General features: G+C 41.8%; 1 protein-coding gene across 2 annotated transcripts in view; it reads right to left on the minus strand.

Moving 5' to 3' along the window:
• Positions 1 to 18,438, minus strand: part of USP25 (ubiquitin specific peptidase 25) — a 458,760-nt gene that overhangs the window by 99,831 nt on the left and 340,491 nt on the right. For both annotated transcript variants that reach the window (XM_053706014.1, XM_053706013.1), the window contains exons 16-17: positions 13,979 to 14,207; positions 5,101 to 5,301 (exon numbers count right to left, since the gene is read on the minus strand). In XM_053706014.1, coding sequence (XP_053561989.1) covers positions 5,101 to 5,301; positions 13,979 to 14,207 — 430 coding nt within the window. The remainder of the gene's footprint in view (positions 1 to 5,100; positions 5,302 to 13,978; positions 14,208 to 18,438) is intronic.

An 18,438-nucleotide genomic window follows, 5' to 3' on the forward strand; every position in this document is an offset into this window, starting at 1 on the left:
ACGAAAGGAACGAAAACGATTGTTAGCCCTGTTTTTACCTTTAGACTTTTTATCCTGTGGTAAAAAAGTTCCTTTCCCACCAGTAACAGTTGAAATAATAGAATCCAACTGAGAACCAAATAATTTGTTTCCCTGGAAAGAAATGGAAAGTAGAGTTGATTTAGAAGCCATATCAGCATTCCAAGTCTTAAGCCATAAAGCTCTTCTGGCTAAGATAGCCAGAGACATAAATCTAACATCAATTCTAATAATATCAAAAATGGCATCACAGATGAAATTATTAGCATGCTGGAGAAGAATAATAATATCATGAGAATCACGATTTGTTACTTGTTGCGCTAGAGTTTCCAACCAAAAAGTTGAAGCTGCAGCAACATCAGCCAATGATATAGCAGGTCTAAGAAGATTACCTGAACATAGATAAGCTTTTCTTAGAAAAGATTCAATTTTTCTATCTAAAGGATCCTTAAACGAGGTACCATCTGATGTAGGAATGGTAGTACGTTTAGCAAGGGTAGAAATAGCCCCATCAACTTTAGGGATTTTGTCCCAAAATTCTAATCTGTCAGGCGGAACAGGATATAATTGCTTAAAACGTTTAGAAGGAGTAAATGAATTACCCAATCTATCCCATTCCTTAGCAATTACTGCAGAAATAGCATTAGGAACAGGAAAGACTTCTGGAATAACCGCAGGAGCTTTAAAAACCTTATCCAAACGTATAGAATTAGTATCAAGAGGACTAGAATCCTCTATTTCTAAAGCAATTAGTACTTCTTTAAGTAAAGAGCGAATAAATTCCATCTTAAATAAATATGAAGATTTATCAGCATCAATCTCTGAGACAGAATCCTCTGAACCAGAAGAGTCCAAAGAATCAGAATGATGGTGTTCATTTAAAAATTCATCTGTAGAGAGAGAAGATTTAAAAGACTTTTTACGTTTACTAGAAGGAGAAATAACAGACAAAGCCTTCTTTATGGATTCAGAAACAAAATCTCTTATGTTATCAGGAACATTCTGCACCTTAGATGTTGAGGGAACTGCAACAGGCAATGGTACATCACTAAAGGAAATATTATCTGCATTAACAAGTTTGTCATGACATTTAATACAAACAACAGCTGGAGGAATAGCTACCAAAAGTTTACAGCAGATACACTTAGCTTTGGTAGATCCAGCAGGCAGAGGTTTTCCTGTAGTATCTTCTGGCTCAGATGCAACGTGAGACATCTTGCAATATGTAAGAGAAAAAACAACATATAAAGCAAAATAGATCAAATTCCTTATAAGACAGTTTCAGGAATGGGAAAAAAATGCCAAACATCAAGCTTCTAACAACCAGAAGCAAATGAAAAATGAGACTGAAATAATGTGGAGACAAAAGCGACGCCCATATTTTTTGGCGCCAAATAAGACGCCCACATTATTTGGCGCCTAAATGCTTTTGGCGCCAAAAATGACGCCACATCCGGAACGCCAACATTTTTGGCGCAAAATAACGTCAAAAAAAATGACGCAACTTCCGGCGACACGTATGACGCCGGAAACGGAAATGAATTTTTGCGCCAAAAAAGTCCGCGCCAAGAATGACGCAATAAAATGAAGCATTTTCAGCCCCCGCGAGCCTAACAGCCCACAGGGAAAAAAGTCAAATTTTTGAGGTAAGAAAAATATGATAATTAAAGCATAATCCCAAATATGAAACTGACTGTCTGGAAATAAGGAAAGTTGAACATTCTGAGTCAAGGCAAATAAATGTTTGAATACATATATTTAGAACTTTATAAATAAAGTGCCCAACCATAGCTTAGAGTGTCACAGAAAATAAGACTTACTTACCCCAGGACACTCATCTACATGTTTGTAGAAAGCCAAACCAGTACTGAAACGAGAATCAGTAGAGGAAATGGTAAATATAAGAGTATATCGTCGATCTGAAAAGGGAGGTAAGAGATGAATCTCTACGACCGATAACAGAGAACCTTATGAAATAGACCCCGTAGAAGGAGATCACTGCATTCAATAGGCAATACTCTCCTCACATCCCTCTGACATTCACTGCACGCTGAGAGGAAAACCGGGCTCCAACTTGCTGCGGAGCGCATATCAACGTAGAATCTAGCACAAACTTACTTCACCACCTCCCTTGGAGGCAAAGTTTGTAAAACTGATTTGTGGGTGTGGTGAGGGGTGTATTTATAGGCATTTTAAGGTTTGGGAAACTTTGCCCCTCCTGGTAGGAATGTATATCCCATACGTCACTAGCTCATGGACTCTTGTTAATTACATGAAAGAAACACTAATGAAGTAACAAAAAACCTGATCTAGCCAGCACTAGGCGTTCAATCACCATGCAGTCAAACTAATACATTTTCACCTGATGAAAGAAAAATCCTTCTGAAAGAAGCCCCTTCATAGGCGGAAGGTGGCAAGAGGTAATTTGAAACAGATCTGCACACTAGGTTCTATGGCCATGAAACAGCAAGGCATCTGTTTGATTCACATTAGGATCCTGAGAACTGGCACAATACCAGGGCAGCTTGAGATTCAAGCAGGAGGCCAGAGATCTAACATCTCACTATCTTGTCGAATACCCACTGATTGAGAGACCATTGTCAGAGGTGAAGACATTGGTAGCTGACAAAGTCCACCTCCCAAATTTTCACTTCAAGGCGGAAAATAGCTGAGATCATGCAAAGATTGCATTCTGCCCAAGTGAAAATGTGGGCCACCTCTTTCATCACCATTGAAGTGCACGTTCCACCTTGGTGATTTCTGTGACATTGTCTGATTTGAAAGGATTCCTGCCTGAAGAATGTGCCAACTCAGGAGAACCCTGAAGATCACGTTGAGTTTCAAAATGTTTACTGGTAACATCACCTCCCAAGGAGGCCAAACTACTTGTGCTCTCTTGTGATCTGAAGATCTCCCCCCAACCTGTCAGGCTAGTATCTGTGGAGATCATTACCCACAGTTGCCAGAGGAAGAAAGCCCCCTGGATAAGGGATTGGTAAAACTGCCATCAAGTCAGGGACTGCCTTGTCTTGCAGTCTAGCAGGATTGTCTAAGACAGATCCTCATAATCTCTGTTCCACTGATGCAACATCCTCTATTGGAAAAATTGCAGATAGAATCTGGTAATCAACTGCATCTGAAGCAACTGCAATGAGGCCCATCACTTCCATAAATAGAACTACTGAAGGAAGGGCTTACACACACAGGACAGAGATTGCGTTTTGTGCACAGAAAATAGCTTCTGCACTGTAGTGGGAAGGTGAAAAAGCAGGACCAGGAAGGTGCACTAATCAAAAATAATTAGACCCTGAAGTCCCAGCAAAAATGAGGTAAGTAAAAGTTGTGTTTTAAACAAAAAAAAATCCAATTTCTGGAGAGCTGCACTGCTATGGCAAACAATTTTGGTGTGCACTTAAAGGGACAGTCAAGGCCAAAAAAGACCTCATGATTTAAATAGGGCATGTAATTTTAAACAACTTTCCAATTGACTTGTATCACCGATTTTGCTTTGTTCTCTTGGTATTCTTAGTTGAAAGCTAAACCTAGGAGGTTCATATGCTAGTTTCTTAGCCCTTGAAGGCCACCTCTAATCTGAAAGCATTTTGACAGGTTTTTTTACCACTAGAGGGCCATAGTTCATGTGTTATATATAGATAACATTGAGCTCATGTGAAGCTCCTAGAAGTCAGCGCTGATTGGCCAAAATGCAAGTTTGTCAAAAGAACTGAAATAAGGGGGCAGTTTGCAGAGGCTTAGATACAAGATAATCACAGAGGTTAAAAGTGTATTATTATAACTGTGTTGGTTATGCAAAACTGGGGAATGGGTAATAAAGGGATTATCTTTTTAAACTACAAAACTTCTGGTGTTGGCTGCCCCTTTAAGCTGATTGCTGTAAATTTAAAAAAGAGGCACTACCCCATTTTATAATGTTTTTGTAAAAAGTGCCCAAAAGTGCATGAAACTATTGTAACAGTTATTTGGTGTATGTGTATGTATCCCCAGGATATGTGAAGAATATGTGCATGGTCATACTAATAGCTGTTGGGCTATGAAAGTGCAATGTACTTACCTGTCAGCACCTTCATCCACTGTGCTTACCTCAGCTGCAAACAACTGCTTGCAGTAGACAAACCTATCCGAGGCAGTGCAATCACAATGCCAAGGAATAGCATAATATACAATCCAGAGGATTGGCAGATAAATCCAAATTTAACCTGTGGAGGGCTCTGGATCACACAATTTGCAGTGCACTGTATAGACCAGGGGAATAGCAGATATATTTGCATTTCACATGAGAGACTTTTCACTGCCTGGCTGAAAACTCTTGTTTACCCCTCTGTCCTTCGTAGGAGCTCGGAGGAGGAAATGGGTCTCATATTGCTTAGAGAACCCTTAACGGCGACTAGATCAGCATCTCGCAATTTAACTCACTCCATCATGGAGGCAAAAAAAATAACTGTGACTTCAGGGTAAGTGGGAGGGATTTATAGCTCTGGAATGTTTAGGTATTTTTGCCACCACCTAGTGGACTGAAGGGTAATTCCCTAACGTGATGCCTCATGAATAAAATCCAATGATCAGATTTCTCTCAACAGAAATATTTAAATACTAAGAAATTTTAACGCAGGGATCTATATATTTTATTTGGATACATCAATGACTCCTTTTTAATTCGTTTGCATATACACAGTAGGGTACATAAGCGTTTACTGTTGATTTTGCTCATAAGTGGGAAGTTAACATATAACCACTTAATAACCATCCATTACTTCTATAAATATATTTACTTTGTAAAAAAAAAAATGTAGGTTGAGGAGCAGCAATAAACTACTGGGAGCTAGCTGCAGATTGGTGACTATACACATATGCCTTATTAGCTCAATGGGTGTGTTCAGCTAGCTCCCAGCAATGCAGCCCTACTCAGAAGCCGACTGTCTTTATAGGGTTAAAAATACAATTATAAGCAGTTGTGCAATAATAAAAAGTTCTTACACATTAGAGAATGTTCTTTTGCGCTTTGATGCCCTTTTATGTAAACAGCATATACATCACCTAGAGTAGAACCCAGGGTCACCCTACCTGTAACAGTAACGGGAGCAGGCTTCAGAGTTTTTTGAGAGAGGAGCATCTTTTCTTGCTCGGCTTTGCGAAGCTGTTCTTTATCCCAGTCTTCAATCTCTTTCTCAAAGCTCCGGTTGTCTTCCTTGACAAATTCTTTTAAATCTGGAGGTAAGGTATCCATCCCAGTAAGAACCTGCCCAGTTTCCTTGTCATATTCCTCTGAAATAAAATCACATAATACATTAGCAGATCATTAAAGGGCCATTATAGTAAAAACTAAATTTCAAGCTCCAAATGGTTGTAAAAGCCTTACTGTGATCTCCTTTGTTCAGAAACAGCAGACATACATGACTTTGCCTTTGTTTTTTGGTAATTAGAAGGTCACTAATTGGAGCTGCGCACCAGACTTCTGAAATTTCCAGCAGTGAAGGGGCCAATCAGTTAACTGTTAAGGGTAATATTTATTATAGTGTAGGGATTACCCTCCCACCAGACACCTCCCTCCCTAGCCCTCCCAAATAGCTCTGTTCCCTCCCTCACTGTTCACCACCATATTAGATACTGGAAGACAGGCTGCCAGTATGCAGTTTATGGTGTGTGTATATATATATATATAATATATATATATATATATATATATATATGTGTGTGTGTGTGTGTTTTTAAAGTTAAAAAGTAACTTTTATTCAGTATAAAGAATTAAAATAAGAGAAAGTCCATAATTTTAATTCTTTACACTGAATAAAAGTTACTTTTTAACTTTAAAAACCCAGTGAGTGCATTCTTTACTGGAAACTTTATTATTGAAAACAGACTATTGCACCCTGAGTGTTGCATGATAAGTTCTAGTCTCTAATATCAACACAACGTCCAGGGTGCTCTGGGTCAAATATGTATACACTCAAAAGAACCGGTCCCGCACTCTCTGTATGAACAATCACAAACTTTATTATCGTGTGACGTTTCATACATATGTTAGAAGAAAGGGCACCACCCGAAACGTCACATGATAATAAAGTTTGAGATTGTTCATACAGAGAGTACGGGACCGGTTCTTTTGAGTGTGTGTGTGTATGTATATATATATATATATATATATATATATACATATATATATATATAAATATATATATATATACATATATATAAATATATATATATATGTATATGTATATACAGTATATATATATATATATATATATATATACAGTATATATATATATATATATATATATATATATATAAAGGGACAGTCTAGTTAAAATTAAACTTTCCTGATTCAGATAGGAAACAATAAACAGTCAAAGGTCCAGCACCCTTAAATGCCCAATGCTCGCTGCCAGGGTTCCTGCAAACCCCCAAATAGATGCACACAAGGATAGCAGCATAAATTATAACCAACTTATTATGGCACAAGAAAAAAGTCCACAACGTTTCGGGTGTTACCCCTTAATCATGTGAATCACATGATTAAGGGGTAACACCCCGAAACGTTGTGGACTTTTTTCTTGTGCCATAATAAATTGGTTATAATTTATGCTGCTGCTATCCTTGTGTGCATCTGATTCAGATAGGGCATGCATTTTTATACAACTTTCGAATTCACTTTTATCATTAAATTTGCTTTGTTCTCTTGGTATTCTTAGTTGAAAGCTAAATCTAGGTAGGCTCATACGCTAATTTCTAAGCTTCTGAAGGCCGATTCTTATCTTAATGCATTTGACATAATGCAGTTTTTCACAGCTAGAGGGCATTAGTTGATGTGTGTCATATAGATAACATTGTGCTCATGCCCGTGGAGTGAGAGGGCACTGATTGGCTAAAATGCAAGTCAAAAGAACGGAAATAAGCGGCAGTCTGCAGAGGCTTAGATACAAGGTAATCACAGAGGTAAAATGTATATTACTATAATAGTGTTCGTTATGCAAAACTGGGGAATAGGTAATAACATAAATTATGCTTACCTGATCATTTCATTTACATCGAGGGGAGGAGAGTCCACGTCTTCATTCATTACTATTGGAAATTAAGAACCTGGCCACCAGGAGGAGGCATAGACACCCCAGCCAAAGGCTTAAATACCTCCCCCCCCACTTACCTCATCCCCCAGTCATTCTGTTGAGGGAACCAGGAACAGTAGGAGAAATATCAGGGTAACAAAGGTGCCAGAAGATGAATAAATTTAGGGCGCCCAACGGAGATATGGGCGGAAGCCATGGACTCTCCTCCCCTCGATGGAAATGAAATTCTCAGGTAAGCATAATTTATGTTTTCCATCCAAAGGGGAGGAGAGTCCACGGCTTCATTCATTACTATTGGGAACATAAACCCAAGCTCTAGAGGACATTGAATGAAACCGGAAGGGGAAAAGGCGGACCCTAATCTGAGGGCACCACAGCCTGCAAAACCTTTTTCCCAAAAACAGCTTCCGCAAAAGCAAAAACGTCAAAGTTGTAAAACTTTGTAAAAGTGTGTAAGGAGGACCAGGTTTCCGCCTTACAAATTTGCTCCATAGAGGCCTCATTCTTGAAGGCCCAAGATGAAGCCACAGCTCTAGTTGAATGAGCCGTGATCCTCTGAGGAGGCTTATGTCCCGCTGTCTCATAAGCCAAGCGAATCAAGCTCCTTAACCAAAAAGACAAAGTAGCAGCAGAGGCCCTTTGCCCCTTGCGCTTCCCAGAATACACTGCAAAAAGAGATATAGACTGTCTGAAATCCTTTGTAGCCTGAAGATGGAACTTCATAACCTGGATGTGGTTCGTGCCTTGAAGTAACCTCTCCTTTGAAGAAGAAGGGTTAGGACACAAAGAAGGAATAACTATTTCCTGATTGATGTTACGTTTAGACACCACCTTGGGGAGAAACATCAACCCAGTGCGAAGTACAGCCTTATCCGCATAAAATACCAGATAAGGAGGATCACATTGCAAGGCAGCTAGTTCAAATACTCTGCGTGCCGATGCAATAGCCAACAGGAAGAGAACCTTCCAAGATAGAATCCTAATGTCTATGGAATGCATAGGTTCAAACGGAACACTCTGCAAAACCTTAAGGACTAAGCTTAAGCTCCAAGGCGGAGCCGACTGTCTAAAGACAGACCTGATTCTATATAGAGCCTGAACATAAGATTGAATGTCAGGGAGCTCAGCGAATCTCCTATGCAAGAAATCTGTCCCTTTAAGGAACTAGCGGCAAGACCCTTCTCCAAACCATCTTGGAGAAAGGACAGAATCCTGGATACTTTCACCTTATGCCAAGGATATCCATGCTTCTCACACCAGGACAAGTAAGTCCTTCACACCTTATGGTAGATGCGACGAGTGACTGGCTTTCTTGCCTAAATTAGAGTATCAATCACACCTTCCGAAAAGCCTCTCTTGGCTAAGACTAGGTGTTCAATTTCCACACAGTCAGCCTCAGAGAATCTAGATTTCGATGTTGGATGGGGCCCTGTGACAGCAGATCACTGCGAAAGTGTAACCTCCACGGCGGAGAGGATGACATCCCCACCAGATCTGCAAACCACGTCCTCCGCGGCAACGAAGGAGCAATCAGAATGGCCGGGGTCCGCTTCTGTTTGATGCGTGCCACTATGCGAGGTAGAAGTGGTAACGGTGGAAAATGTAAGCTAGGCTGAATCCCCAAAGAACCACTAAGGCATTTATCAGCTCCACCTGGGGATGCCTGGACCTCGACCCGTATCGAGGTAGCTTGCAATTGAGTCTGGACTCCATGAGATCTATCTCTGGCACTCCCCATCTGTGACAAATCTCTGCAAACACTTCTGGGTGAAGAGACCATTCCCCCGGATGGAAGGATTGTCTGCTGAGAAACTCCGCTTCCCAGTTATCCACACCTGGAATGTGAATGGCTGAGAGCGAGCAGTCGTGGGACTCCGCCCACTCTAGAATCTGAGACACCTCTCTCATCGCGAGGAAGCTCCTCGTACCTCCCTGATGGTTGATGTAAGCCACCGAGGTTATGTTGTCGGTCTGGAATCTGAGGCAACTGACCGACTCCAGAGAAGGCAATGCATTCAGAGCATTGTAAATCGCTCGTAATTCTAGGATGTTGATCGGAAGGAGAGACTCCTCCCTGGACCACTTTCCTTGTGCCATCCTGGCACCCCAAACAGCTCCCCATCCTGTCAGACTGGCATCTGTGGTCACAATCTCCCAGGACGGTCGCAAAAAAGGATGTCCCCATGGACAGTTGCTCCGGACGAATCCACCAAGAGAGGGAGTTCTGAGTCAGAGCATCCATGGATATCAGCTGTGATAGATCTGAATGATCGCCGTTCCACTGTCTCAACATGCACAATTGAAGAAGTCTGAGATGGAACCTGGCAAATGGGATGACATCTATGCTTGACACCATGAGACCTATCACCTCCATACATTGAGCCACTGACAGGCTTGTGGAGGACTGAAGGGCAAGACAGGTGGACACAAGCTTCCTGCGCCTCTGATCTGTGAGAAATATCTTCATGGACATAGAGTCTATTATCGTGCCCAGGAACTCCACCCTGTTGCTGGGAACCAGGGAACTATTTCCTGAGTTGATCTTCCAACCGTGAGATTGGAGCAGAAGAAGAGCCCTCAAATGATCCTCTGCGAGGCTGAGCGACGGCGCCTGAACTAGAATGTCGTCTAGGTAAGGCGCCACCGCAATGCCCCTGGATCTGGCCACTGCAAGCAGCGCCCCCAGAACCTTCGTGAAGACTCTCGGGGCAGTCGCCAGACCAAAAGGAAGGGCCACAAACTGGAAGTGTTGGTCCAGAAATGCAAATGTTAGGAACCTGAAGTGGTCCCTGTGGATTGGCACATGAAGGTAGGCGTCCTTCAAGTCTATAGTCGTCATGAACTGTCCCTCTTGAACTAGGGGCAGAATAGATCTGATAGTTTCCATTTTGAATGATGGAACCCTCAGAAACTTGTTTAAACACTTTAGGTCCAGAATCGGGCAGAACGTGCCCTCCTTCTTTGGAACCACAAAAAGGAGGTACTGGTACGATAACCCCGAGAAAGGCGAGATCTCTCATACACTCCAGAAAGGCCTCTCTCTTCTCTGGTCTTGAAGACAGGTTTGACAGGAGGAATCTGCCCTTGGGCGGATGGGATCTGAACCCTATTCTGTAATCCTGGGAGACAACTTCTAGAACCCAAGGGTCCTGCAACCATGCGTCTGAGAATAGAGATTATCTGCCCCCTACGTGACCTGGAGACCGGTCGGGGGCCACCCCTTTATGCGGATTTCGTTTCGGCTGGCTTTTTGTTCTGCTTAGACTTGTTCCAAGATTGAGATCCCTTGGACTGGTCCACTATCACGGCGAGTTGCTGGCGCTGGGCCTGGTCTGCATGAAAGGGACAAAAAGTAGATCCTTTAGGCTTAGCCTTCTTATCCTGCGGTAGGAAAGCTCCCTTGCCTCCCTTAACTGTGGATATAATCGAATCCAATCCTGGACCGAACAGGAACTTTCCTTGAAAAGGCAGGGACCACAGCCTCACCTTAGAGGTCATGTCCACAGACCAAGATTTTAGCCACAGAGCATTTCGCGCTAAAACAGAAAAACCTGACACCTTAGCATTCAGGCGAATAATTTGCATATTGGCATCACAGATGAAAGAATTGGCGATCTTCAGCGCCTTAATCTTCTCCTGTATCTCGTCGATGGATGTTTACCCCTCGACCATTTCACACAGGGATTCACACCAATATGTCGCATCTCCAGCGACCGCCGCAACGACTGCTGCTGGCTGAAAAACAAACCCTGTGTTCTGAAACCTCTTTCTCAACATTTTCCAGCTTTTAATCCATGGGCTCTTTAAACGACGAACTATCCTCAAGGGGAATGGTCGTCCGCTTCACGAACGTAGAGATAGCCCCATCCACCTTAGGGATGGTCCCCCACAGCTCAAGCTGAGAGTCTGGAACGGGGAACAGTTCTTTAAAAGAAGAAGGGGAAAAGGAAGAAACTAATCGCTTCCATTCGTTCTTAATAATATTACCTATCTTAACGAGAACCGGGAAAGACTGAAGTACTACCCTGTCCTCGTATACCTTGTCAAGCTTAGGAATCGCAGGTTCCTCCGGTACCTTAGGTTCCGGAACCTCCAGAGTAGCAAGCACCTGCCGTAGCAGAAAGCGCAAGTTCTCAATCCTAAACCTATAACCAGGCTCCTCCGCCGCCGGAGGTTTAGATGACACGGACTCCGACCCAGAAGGGGTCTCTTTCGAAGATTCGGAGTGGGCCTCATCATCTTATAGAGCCTCTGGATCTTCCATCGGCGAGGACAAACCCTGGGCCGGGCCGCTATGATAAACCCTACGCTTGCGCCTACTAGAACATTGTAAGGCATGGATTACTTTCGAAACCGCCGATTCCAGTTGGTCCGCAAAGCCAACAAATCTCTCCTGAAGGAGTAACGGTTGGACCCCGGGGCGCTGCATGTGCAATTGGAGATGAATGTAGGGAACGCACCTCCAGGGACGAAGAACCCTCAGAGGTGGACGGCTCAGTAGTACTAGACATCCGTTTACTTTTAGATGTTGTAACTTTATCAAGGCATGTGGAACATAGTTGAGCTGGCTGATCTACCAGAACCTCCTCACAATAAACACAGGAAGGAGAGCCTTACCACGCGTCAGAGTCCTCCATTGCTTGCGCGTTTGGTTAGACTAACTTTATTTATTAAAAAGGCACCTTTGTACCACCAATGGCCGGGGCACTCACCACCTCCTAGGACCCGGACTACAGAAACCGCTACGTCTCCTGCGCCATAGATCAACAGGAAAGATATATAGCCACACCCAGTCACATGGAGTGCCTGGAAGGACCGCCCCTGCACTAGGGAAAATCTCGCCAAAAAATGGCAGTGCAAAGCTTCCGCAAGTAACCTGAAAGTTCCACACATTGCCAGAGCCTCATCTCGCACATAACGCAGCAAAAACACAATAAACATATTATGTATAACCCCCCCCCCCCCAGTTCTATAATCCCCCTTCCAGGAATATTAACCCTTGATTCTGTAAAGATAAAAAGGCAATCTTACCAGAATCTATGCTGTGGACAGGAACATGGCTCTTCAAGTGTGACAGGTTAGTAGCCTCGCTCCTGACATGGACTTGAGTGAAGAAAGCAGGCAGCAAAACTTGTCAATGCTAATTGCTTATGGAGCTGTTAATATGAGTCGGGATGGTTTCGCGGGAAAGACTCTCCCTGCATCTCCGAACTCTAACTTTCGCCCAGGCTCTCACTGAGATACTGACAGGACGACTTAAAACTCCAGTCTCACTGCGAAGAGTACTACCTTCCATAAGAGACTACTCCGAAACTATTGCACACCTCTGCCATCCTCCTGTGACGAAAGGCAAAGAATGACTGGGGATGAGGGAAGTAGGGGAGGTATTTAAGTCTTTTGCTGGGGTGTCTTTGCCTCCTCCTGGTGGCCAGGTTCTTAATTCCCAATGGTAATGAATGAAGCCGTGGACTCTCCTCCCCTTTAGATGGAAAAAGGGATTATCTATCTTTTTAAACAATAACAATTCTGGAGTAGACTGTCCCTTTAAGTATTATTTTCTGTAGTGTAGGGATACTTTCTCACCCTCCCTCCTCCCTGAACCCCTTTAAATAGCTCTCTAAATCTCCCGCCACTGTTTTCTGCCATCTTTGTTACTGGAAGCCAGTATTTTTTTTTTATTTATTTGCTATAAATATTTTCTTCTGTAGTTTAGGGATCCACCTCCCCCTCTAAGCGATCTCTATTTGTAGTTTAGCGATCCGCCCCTCTCTCTCCCCCTCCCACGATGGGCTGCCCATCCACCTGCCTCCTTCTTCCAACAACTCTCACCGGCTTCACCACAAAGATTGTTACAGTCAGAGACACGATAAGTGCTCCCTTATCATATGAAGGCAAACGCCTTCTGCCCCCAGGTTACAGTTCCCTTTTTCAAAGCTGACAGCGGGAACGCAACCGGTGCCTCTGTGCTGGACTTAGGTAATACATCAGCACAGTACGCTGGGCAAAGTACTGTGTGGGTTAAACATACAGTAGTCCAGAGTCAATAGTCTTAAAATGACAGGTTCTCATGTTCTAATTAGAGCAGGTAATTTTTTTTTACTATAATGGCCCTTTAAATTATATTACAAGTTACAACTATAGTGAAAAGGATAAAGTGTACTCAAAACCTAGTAGCATAATCGTCTGATGAAACTAGGCACGGGCAGAATTTCGTTATTCAGCGTCATTCAACTAATTTTGGAATCAGATTAATTTGTGTAACCAAAAATGGGCCGGCCCCTAAGCTTACATTCCTGCTTTTTAAATACAGATAGCAAGAGAACGAAGAAAAATTGATAATAGGAGTAAATTAGAAAGTTGTTTAAAATTACATGCTCTATCTAAACTATGAGAAAAAAAAAATTGGCTTTAGAATGCCTTTAACTTTCAAGGATATTCTATAATTTAAGTACTGAGTTTTTAACGGAAGACTTAACATTACTTTCCGTTTTCACTCATATAAATTAACGCAAATGAACCAGCTACAAAAGGGGCAAAAGATCATTCTGAGCTTGCGAATGTCTTCCTTTAACAAAGATTAAACTGTATCAGGTTTTTCTGAACATCCTACTTGGCCTTTACAAGTTACCAATGTGACGTACTTGGGCTTGTTTGGAAGAGCAATAACTCATTGAAATAAACTAATGGAAAAAACTAACAAGTTATAAAACAATGTGACAGGACCCATACATTTTTCATCTTATTAGCTAGTATAGGACAGTGATTGAGAGGTGGGAGAAGTTAGGTTTACTGAATTGTATATGAAAAGTTAAATTAGTCTTGACCTCAAATGATATCAGTTTCAAGAAAATGGTCCAGAATAGCAGGAGTATTACCTTGTATTAAATGCTGTTCTCCATCATTGATATACATCAAACAGTATGCACTTGCATTCCGGTATCCACCAAAGGAATCTCGCTCTAACTCTTCCCAGGATGACTTTGTGACCGAAATATCATTATATTTCATCCACCTTTTTTCACGATGATCGAAAATATATGCCCAGTAGTGTCCAGCATTGGCTTGGCCTTCATGAACTAGAACGGCATGCAGTTTGTATGGTACCTAAATTATTGAACAAAACCAAACATAATGATATTACTAAATGATATACATTAGTTGTAAGAAGACTAGCTTGAACTTTCAATGTTAAAAAAAAAACAGAGTAAAAAAAAAAAAACATTTCCAAAAAAAAAAACAACAAAAAAACATTTCCAGGCAGATTAATGTTTATTTTATAACATTATACATTTTCACTTCAAACACTGTTCATCTTATTTATCAATCAAAGGTGTGATCAATATGAGGCATAAGGCAGCATTAAAGAGACATTACTATGTATAAGGATATAGATAGATACACAACTATATTATATATATATAAAACATGCGTATTTTATAAGTCACATGCAGATGAAGACTTTAAAAAGGTTTGAGTTTTCCCATACTCCTTTGCTGTTGCTAATTAGCATAATTGGCCTGGTGCATTGATCTAAGCAAATCACAGGGATCAAACAAATTGCAACATATTTAACTATTGAGCCACCATCAGGGGGTGAAAGGGGTGACTCCTGCTAGGGGGCCCCATGAGGCAAGCACAACTATTATCAAAAAAAAATAAAAAATTTTGGCAGCAACCAGAGAGTGCTTTTGAGCGCAGGAAATATCATTACAAGGAGTAAAGCATTAGAATTTGAGAGGATTTCTGAGTGTGCACTAAACCACTATGCACAGTGTGACTTGGCACTTCAGTTTGTACAGTGTGTGCCTGATAACTTTCTTTCGCAGAGGAGGTAGGACTTAATTATTATTATTATTATCAGGTATTTGTAGAGCGTTCGTAAATGTTTTTTTTATATCTTTGTGCAATTTCAGATTGTAACTTCAGTGTGGTAGTTGTATGGTGGGACCAAGTGCTCATAAAAACACATTTTTTTAGCAATATATATTTATGATTATTTGACAATGCTGTAGAAATTCTATATTTAATACCATGCAGAAATGTTTCCTCCTCAATACACAAATGGTAGGTGCCCTTTTGGCAGATATGAATTTTTTTTAATTTATATATTTTAATCACATTACAGTTTACTGCCCCTTTATGCAAGGACTTTCCAGATGCCAGGAGGCATTTTATCTAAGATTTTTACATCTGCATAAAATGTTTTACTCTCAGGCTAAGATTGCTCAATGTTTGAAATGAGACAGGTTGTTCAATTCACACTACAGCTGACATAATTTTGAAATACATACAAACAAGCCTAAATCCTGCATTTAACCAGATCTAATGGTACCACAGCTTATGGTTCCACCAAGACCATATAGAGTACAACATTTTCCAAATCCATAAGTACGTCTGACAGATAGGAACATTTGTACACCAAATTTGAAGTGGTATTCTTGATTGGGGGGAAAAAAAAAACAAAAAAATTAAATTTATGCTTACCTGATAAATTTGTTTCTTTCTTGACACAGTGAGTCCACAGTTCATCATAATTACTATTGGGAATATCGCTCCTGGCCTGCAGGAGTAGGCAAAGAGCACCACAGCAAAAGCTGTTAAATACCACTCCCCTTACCCACAACCCCCAGTCATTTGACCAAAGGGAAAGGAGAAAGGAAGTAATATAAGGTGCAGAGGTGCCGGAGGTTTATGAAAAATAAACTGTCTAAAAATACAGGGCAGGACATGCACTCACTGTGTCAAGAAAGAAACAAACTTATCAGGTAAGCATAAATTTCATTTTCTTTCTAATGACAAGGTGAGTCCACGGATCATCATAATTACTATTGGGAATCAATACCCAAGCTAGAAGACACGGATGATAAGGGAGGGACAAGACAGTTAGCCTAAACAGAAGGCACCACTGCTTGAAGAACCTTTCTCCCAAAAACAGCCTGAGCTGAAACAAAAGTATCAAATTTGTAAAATTTAGAAAAAGTATGTAAAGATGACCAAGTGGCAGCCTTGCAAATCTGATCTACAGAAGCACCATTTTTGAAATCCCAAGTAGAAAAAACAGCCCTCATGGAATGAGCAGTGATTTTCTCAGGAGGCTGCTGACCAGCAGTCTTATATGCCAAGCGAATAACACTCCTCAACCAACAAGAAAGAGAAGTAGCTGTAGCTTTCTGACCCTTACGTTTCCCAGAAAATACAAGAAATAAAGAAGCCTGGCAAAAATCCTTAGTCGCCTGCAAATAATATTTCAATGCACGAACAACATCCAGATTGTGCAACAAACGTTCCTTATGAGAAGAAGGATTAGGACACAAAGAAGGAAGGAACAACAATTTCCTGATTAATATTCTTATCAGAAACAACCTTGGGAAGAAAACCTAATGCAGTACGAAGTACTACCTTATCAGAATGAAAAATAAGAAAAGGAGACTCACATTGCAATGCAGAAAGCTCTGAAAACTCTTCGAGCCAAAAACAAACCAAAAACAAAACCTTCCAGGTTAACAACTTAATATCCAAAGAATGCAAAGGCTCAAACGGAGCCTGTTGAAGAACTCTCAGAACTAAATTAAGACTCCAAGGAGGAGTCACAAACTTAAACATAGGCCGAATTCTAACCAAAGCCTGACAAAAAGACTGAACATCTGGCACATCCGCCATGCGTTTATGCAAAAAAATAGATAAAGCAGAAATTTGACCCTTCAGGGTACTAGCAGACAAACCTTTCTCCAAACCCTCCTGGAGAAAAGACAAAATCCTAGGAATCCTAACTCTACTCCAAGAGTAGCACTTAGATTCACACCAATACAGATATTTACGCCATATCGTGTAATAAATCTTTCTAGTTACAGGCTTACGCGCCAGAATCATAGTCTCAATAAACGACTCAGAAAAACCACGCTTAGATAGAATCAAGCATTCAATCTCCAAGCAGTCAGCTTCAGAGAAACGAGATTTGGATGAAGGAAGGTCCTTCCTCAACGGAAGACTCCACGGTGGAGACAATGACATTTCCACCAGATCTGCATACCAGATCCTGCGAGGCCAAGCCGGCGCAATGAGAATCACTGACACACTCTCTTTCCTGATCCGAGCAATGACCTGAGGAAGAAGGGCAAACGGAGGAAACACGTATGTCAGGCTGAACTTCCAGGGCACTGCCAGAGCATCTATTAGAACAGCCTGAGGATCCCTTGACCCCGACCCGTACTTCGGAAGCTTGGCGTTGTGATGAGATGCCATAAGATCCAATTCCGGAAGGCCCCACCTGAAAACCAGACTGGAAAACGCCTCTTGATGAAGTTCCCACTCCCCGGGATGAAAAGACTGTTTGCTCAGAAAATCCGTTTCCCAATTTTCCACTACTGGAATGTGAATTGCAGACAGACAGCAATTGTGAACCTCTGCCCACTGAATAACTCTGGCTACCTCCCTCATCGTCAAAGAACTCTGAGTTCCCCCTTGATGATTGATGTAAGCCACGGACGTGACATTGTCCGACTGAAATCTGATAAACTGGGTTGAAGCCATTGAGGCCAGGCTAGGAGAGCATTGAAGATTGCCCTCAACTCTAAAACATATATAGGAAGAACCGATTCCTCCCGGGACCACAGGCCTTGAGCCTTCAGAAAACCCCAGACAGCTCCCCAACCCAGCAGACTGGCATCCATGGTCACAATCACCCAGGTAGGCCTGCGAAAAATAGGTTCCCTGGGAGAGATGGTCCTGAGACAACCACCACAGAAGAGAGTCTCTTGCAGCCTGATCTAGAACAATCTTTGGAGACAGACCCGTATAATCCCCGTTCCACTGTCTCAGCATGCACAACTTCAGAGGTCTGAGATGAAACCGAGCAAACAGAATGATGTCCATGACCGAAACCATCAGACCAATCAACCGACGAACGAGGAGATGACTGAAGAGCCAGACAGGAATTGAACAATTTTGACTTCCTTGCCTCTGTCAAAGAAATCTTAATTTCCAGAGAATCTATAGTGGTTCCCAAGAATACCACTCTTGTAGCCAGAATTAAGGAACTTTTTCCTAAATTCACCTTCCCACCGTGGGAGCGCCGAAAAGACAACAACTCTGTGTGGGAGTTTGCTAGTTGAAAAGATGGCGCCTGAACTAGAATGTCGTCCAGATAAGGAGCTACTGCAACTCCCTGTAGTCTGAGGACTGCCAATAACTTACCCAGGATCTTTGAAAACACCCTGGGAGCTGTTGCAATACCAAAAGGAAAAGCCACAAACTGAAAATGCTTGTCTAAGAAAGCAAATCGCAGAAACTTGTGATGATCCTTGTGGATGGGAATATGCAGATACGCATCCTTCAG

This window comes from Bombina bombina, chromosome 3 (genome assembly GCF_027579735.1).
Source record: "Bombina bombina isolate aBomBom1 chromosome 3, aBomBom1.pri, whole genome shotgun sequence".
In the NCBI taxonomy this organism is placed as follows: domain Eukaryota; kingdom Metazoa; phylum Chordata; class Amphibia; order Anura; family Bombinatoridae; genus Bombina; species Bombina bombina.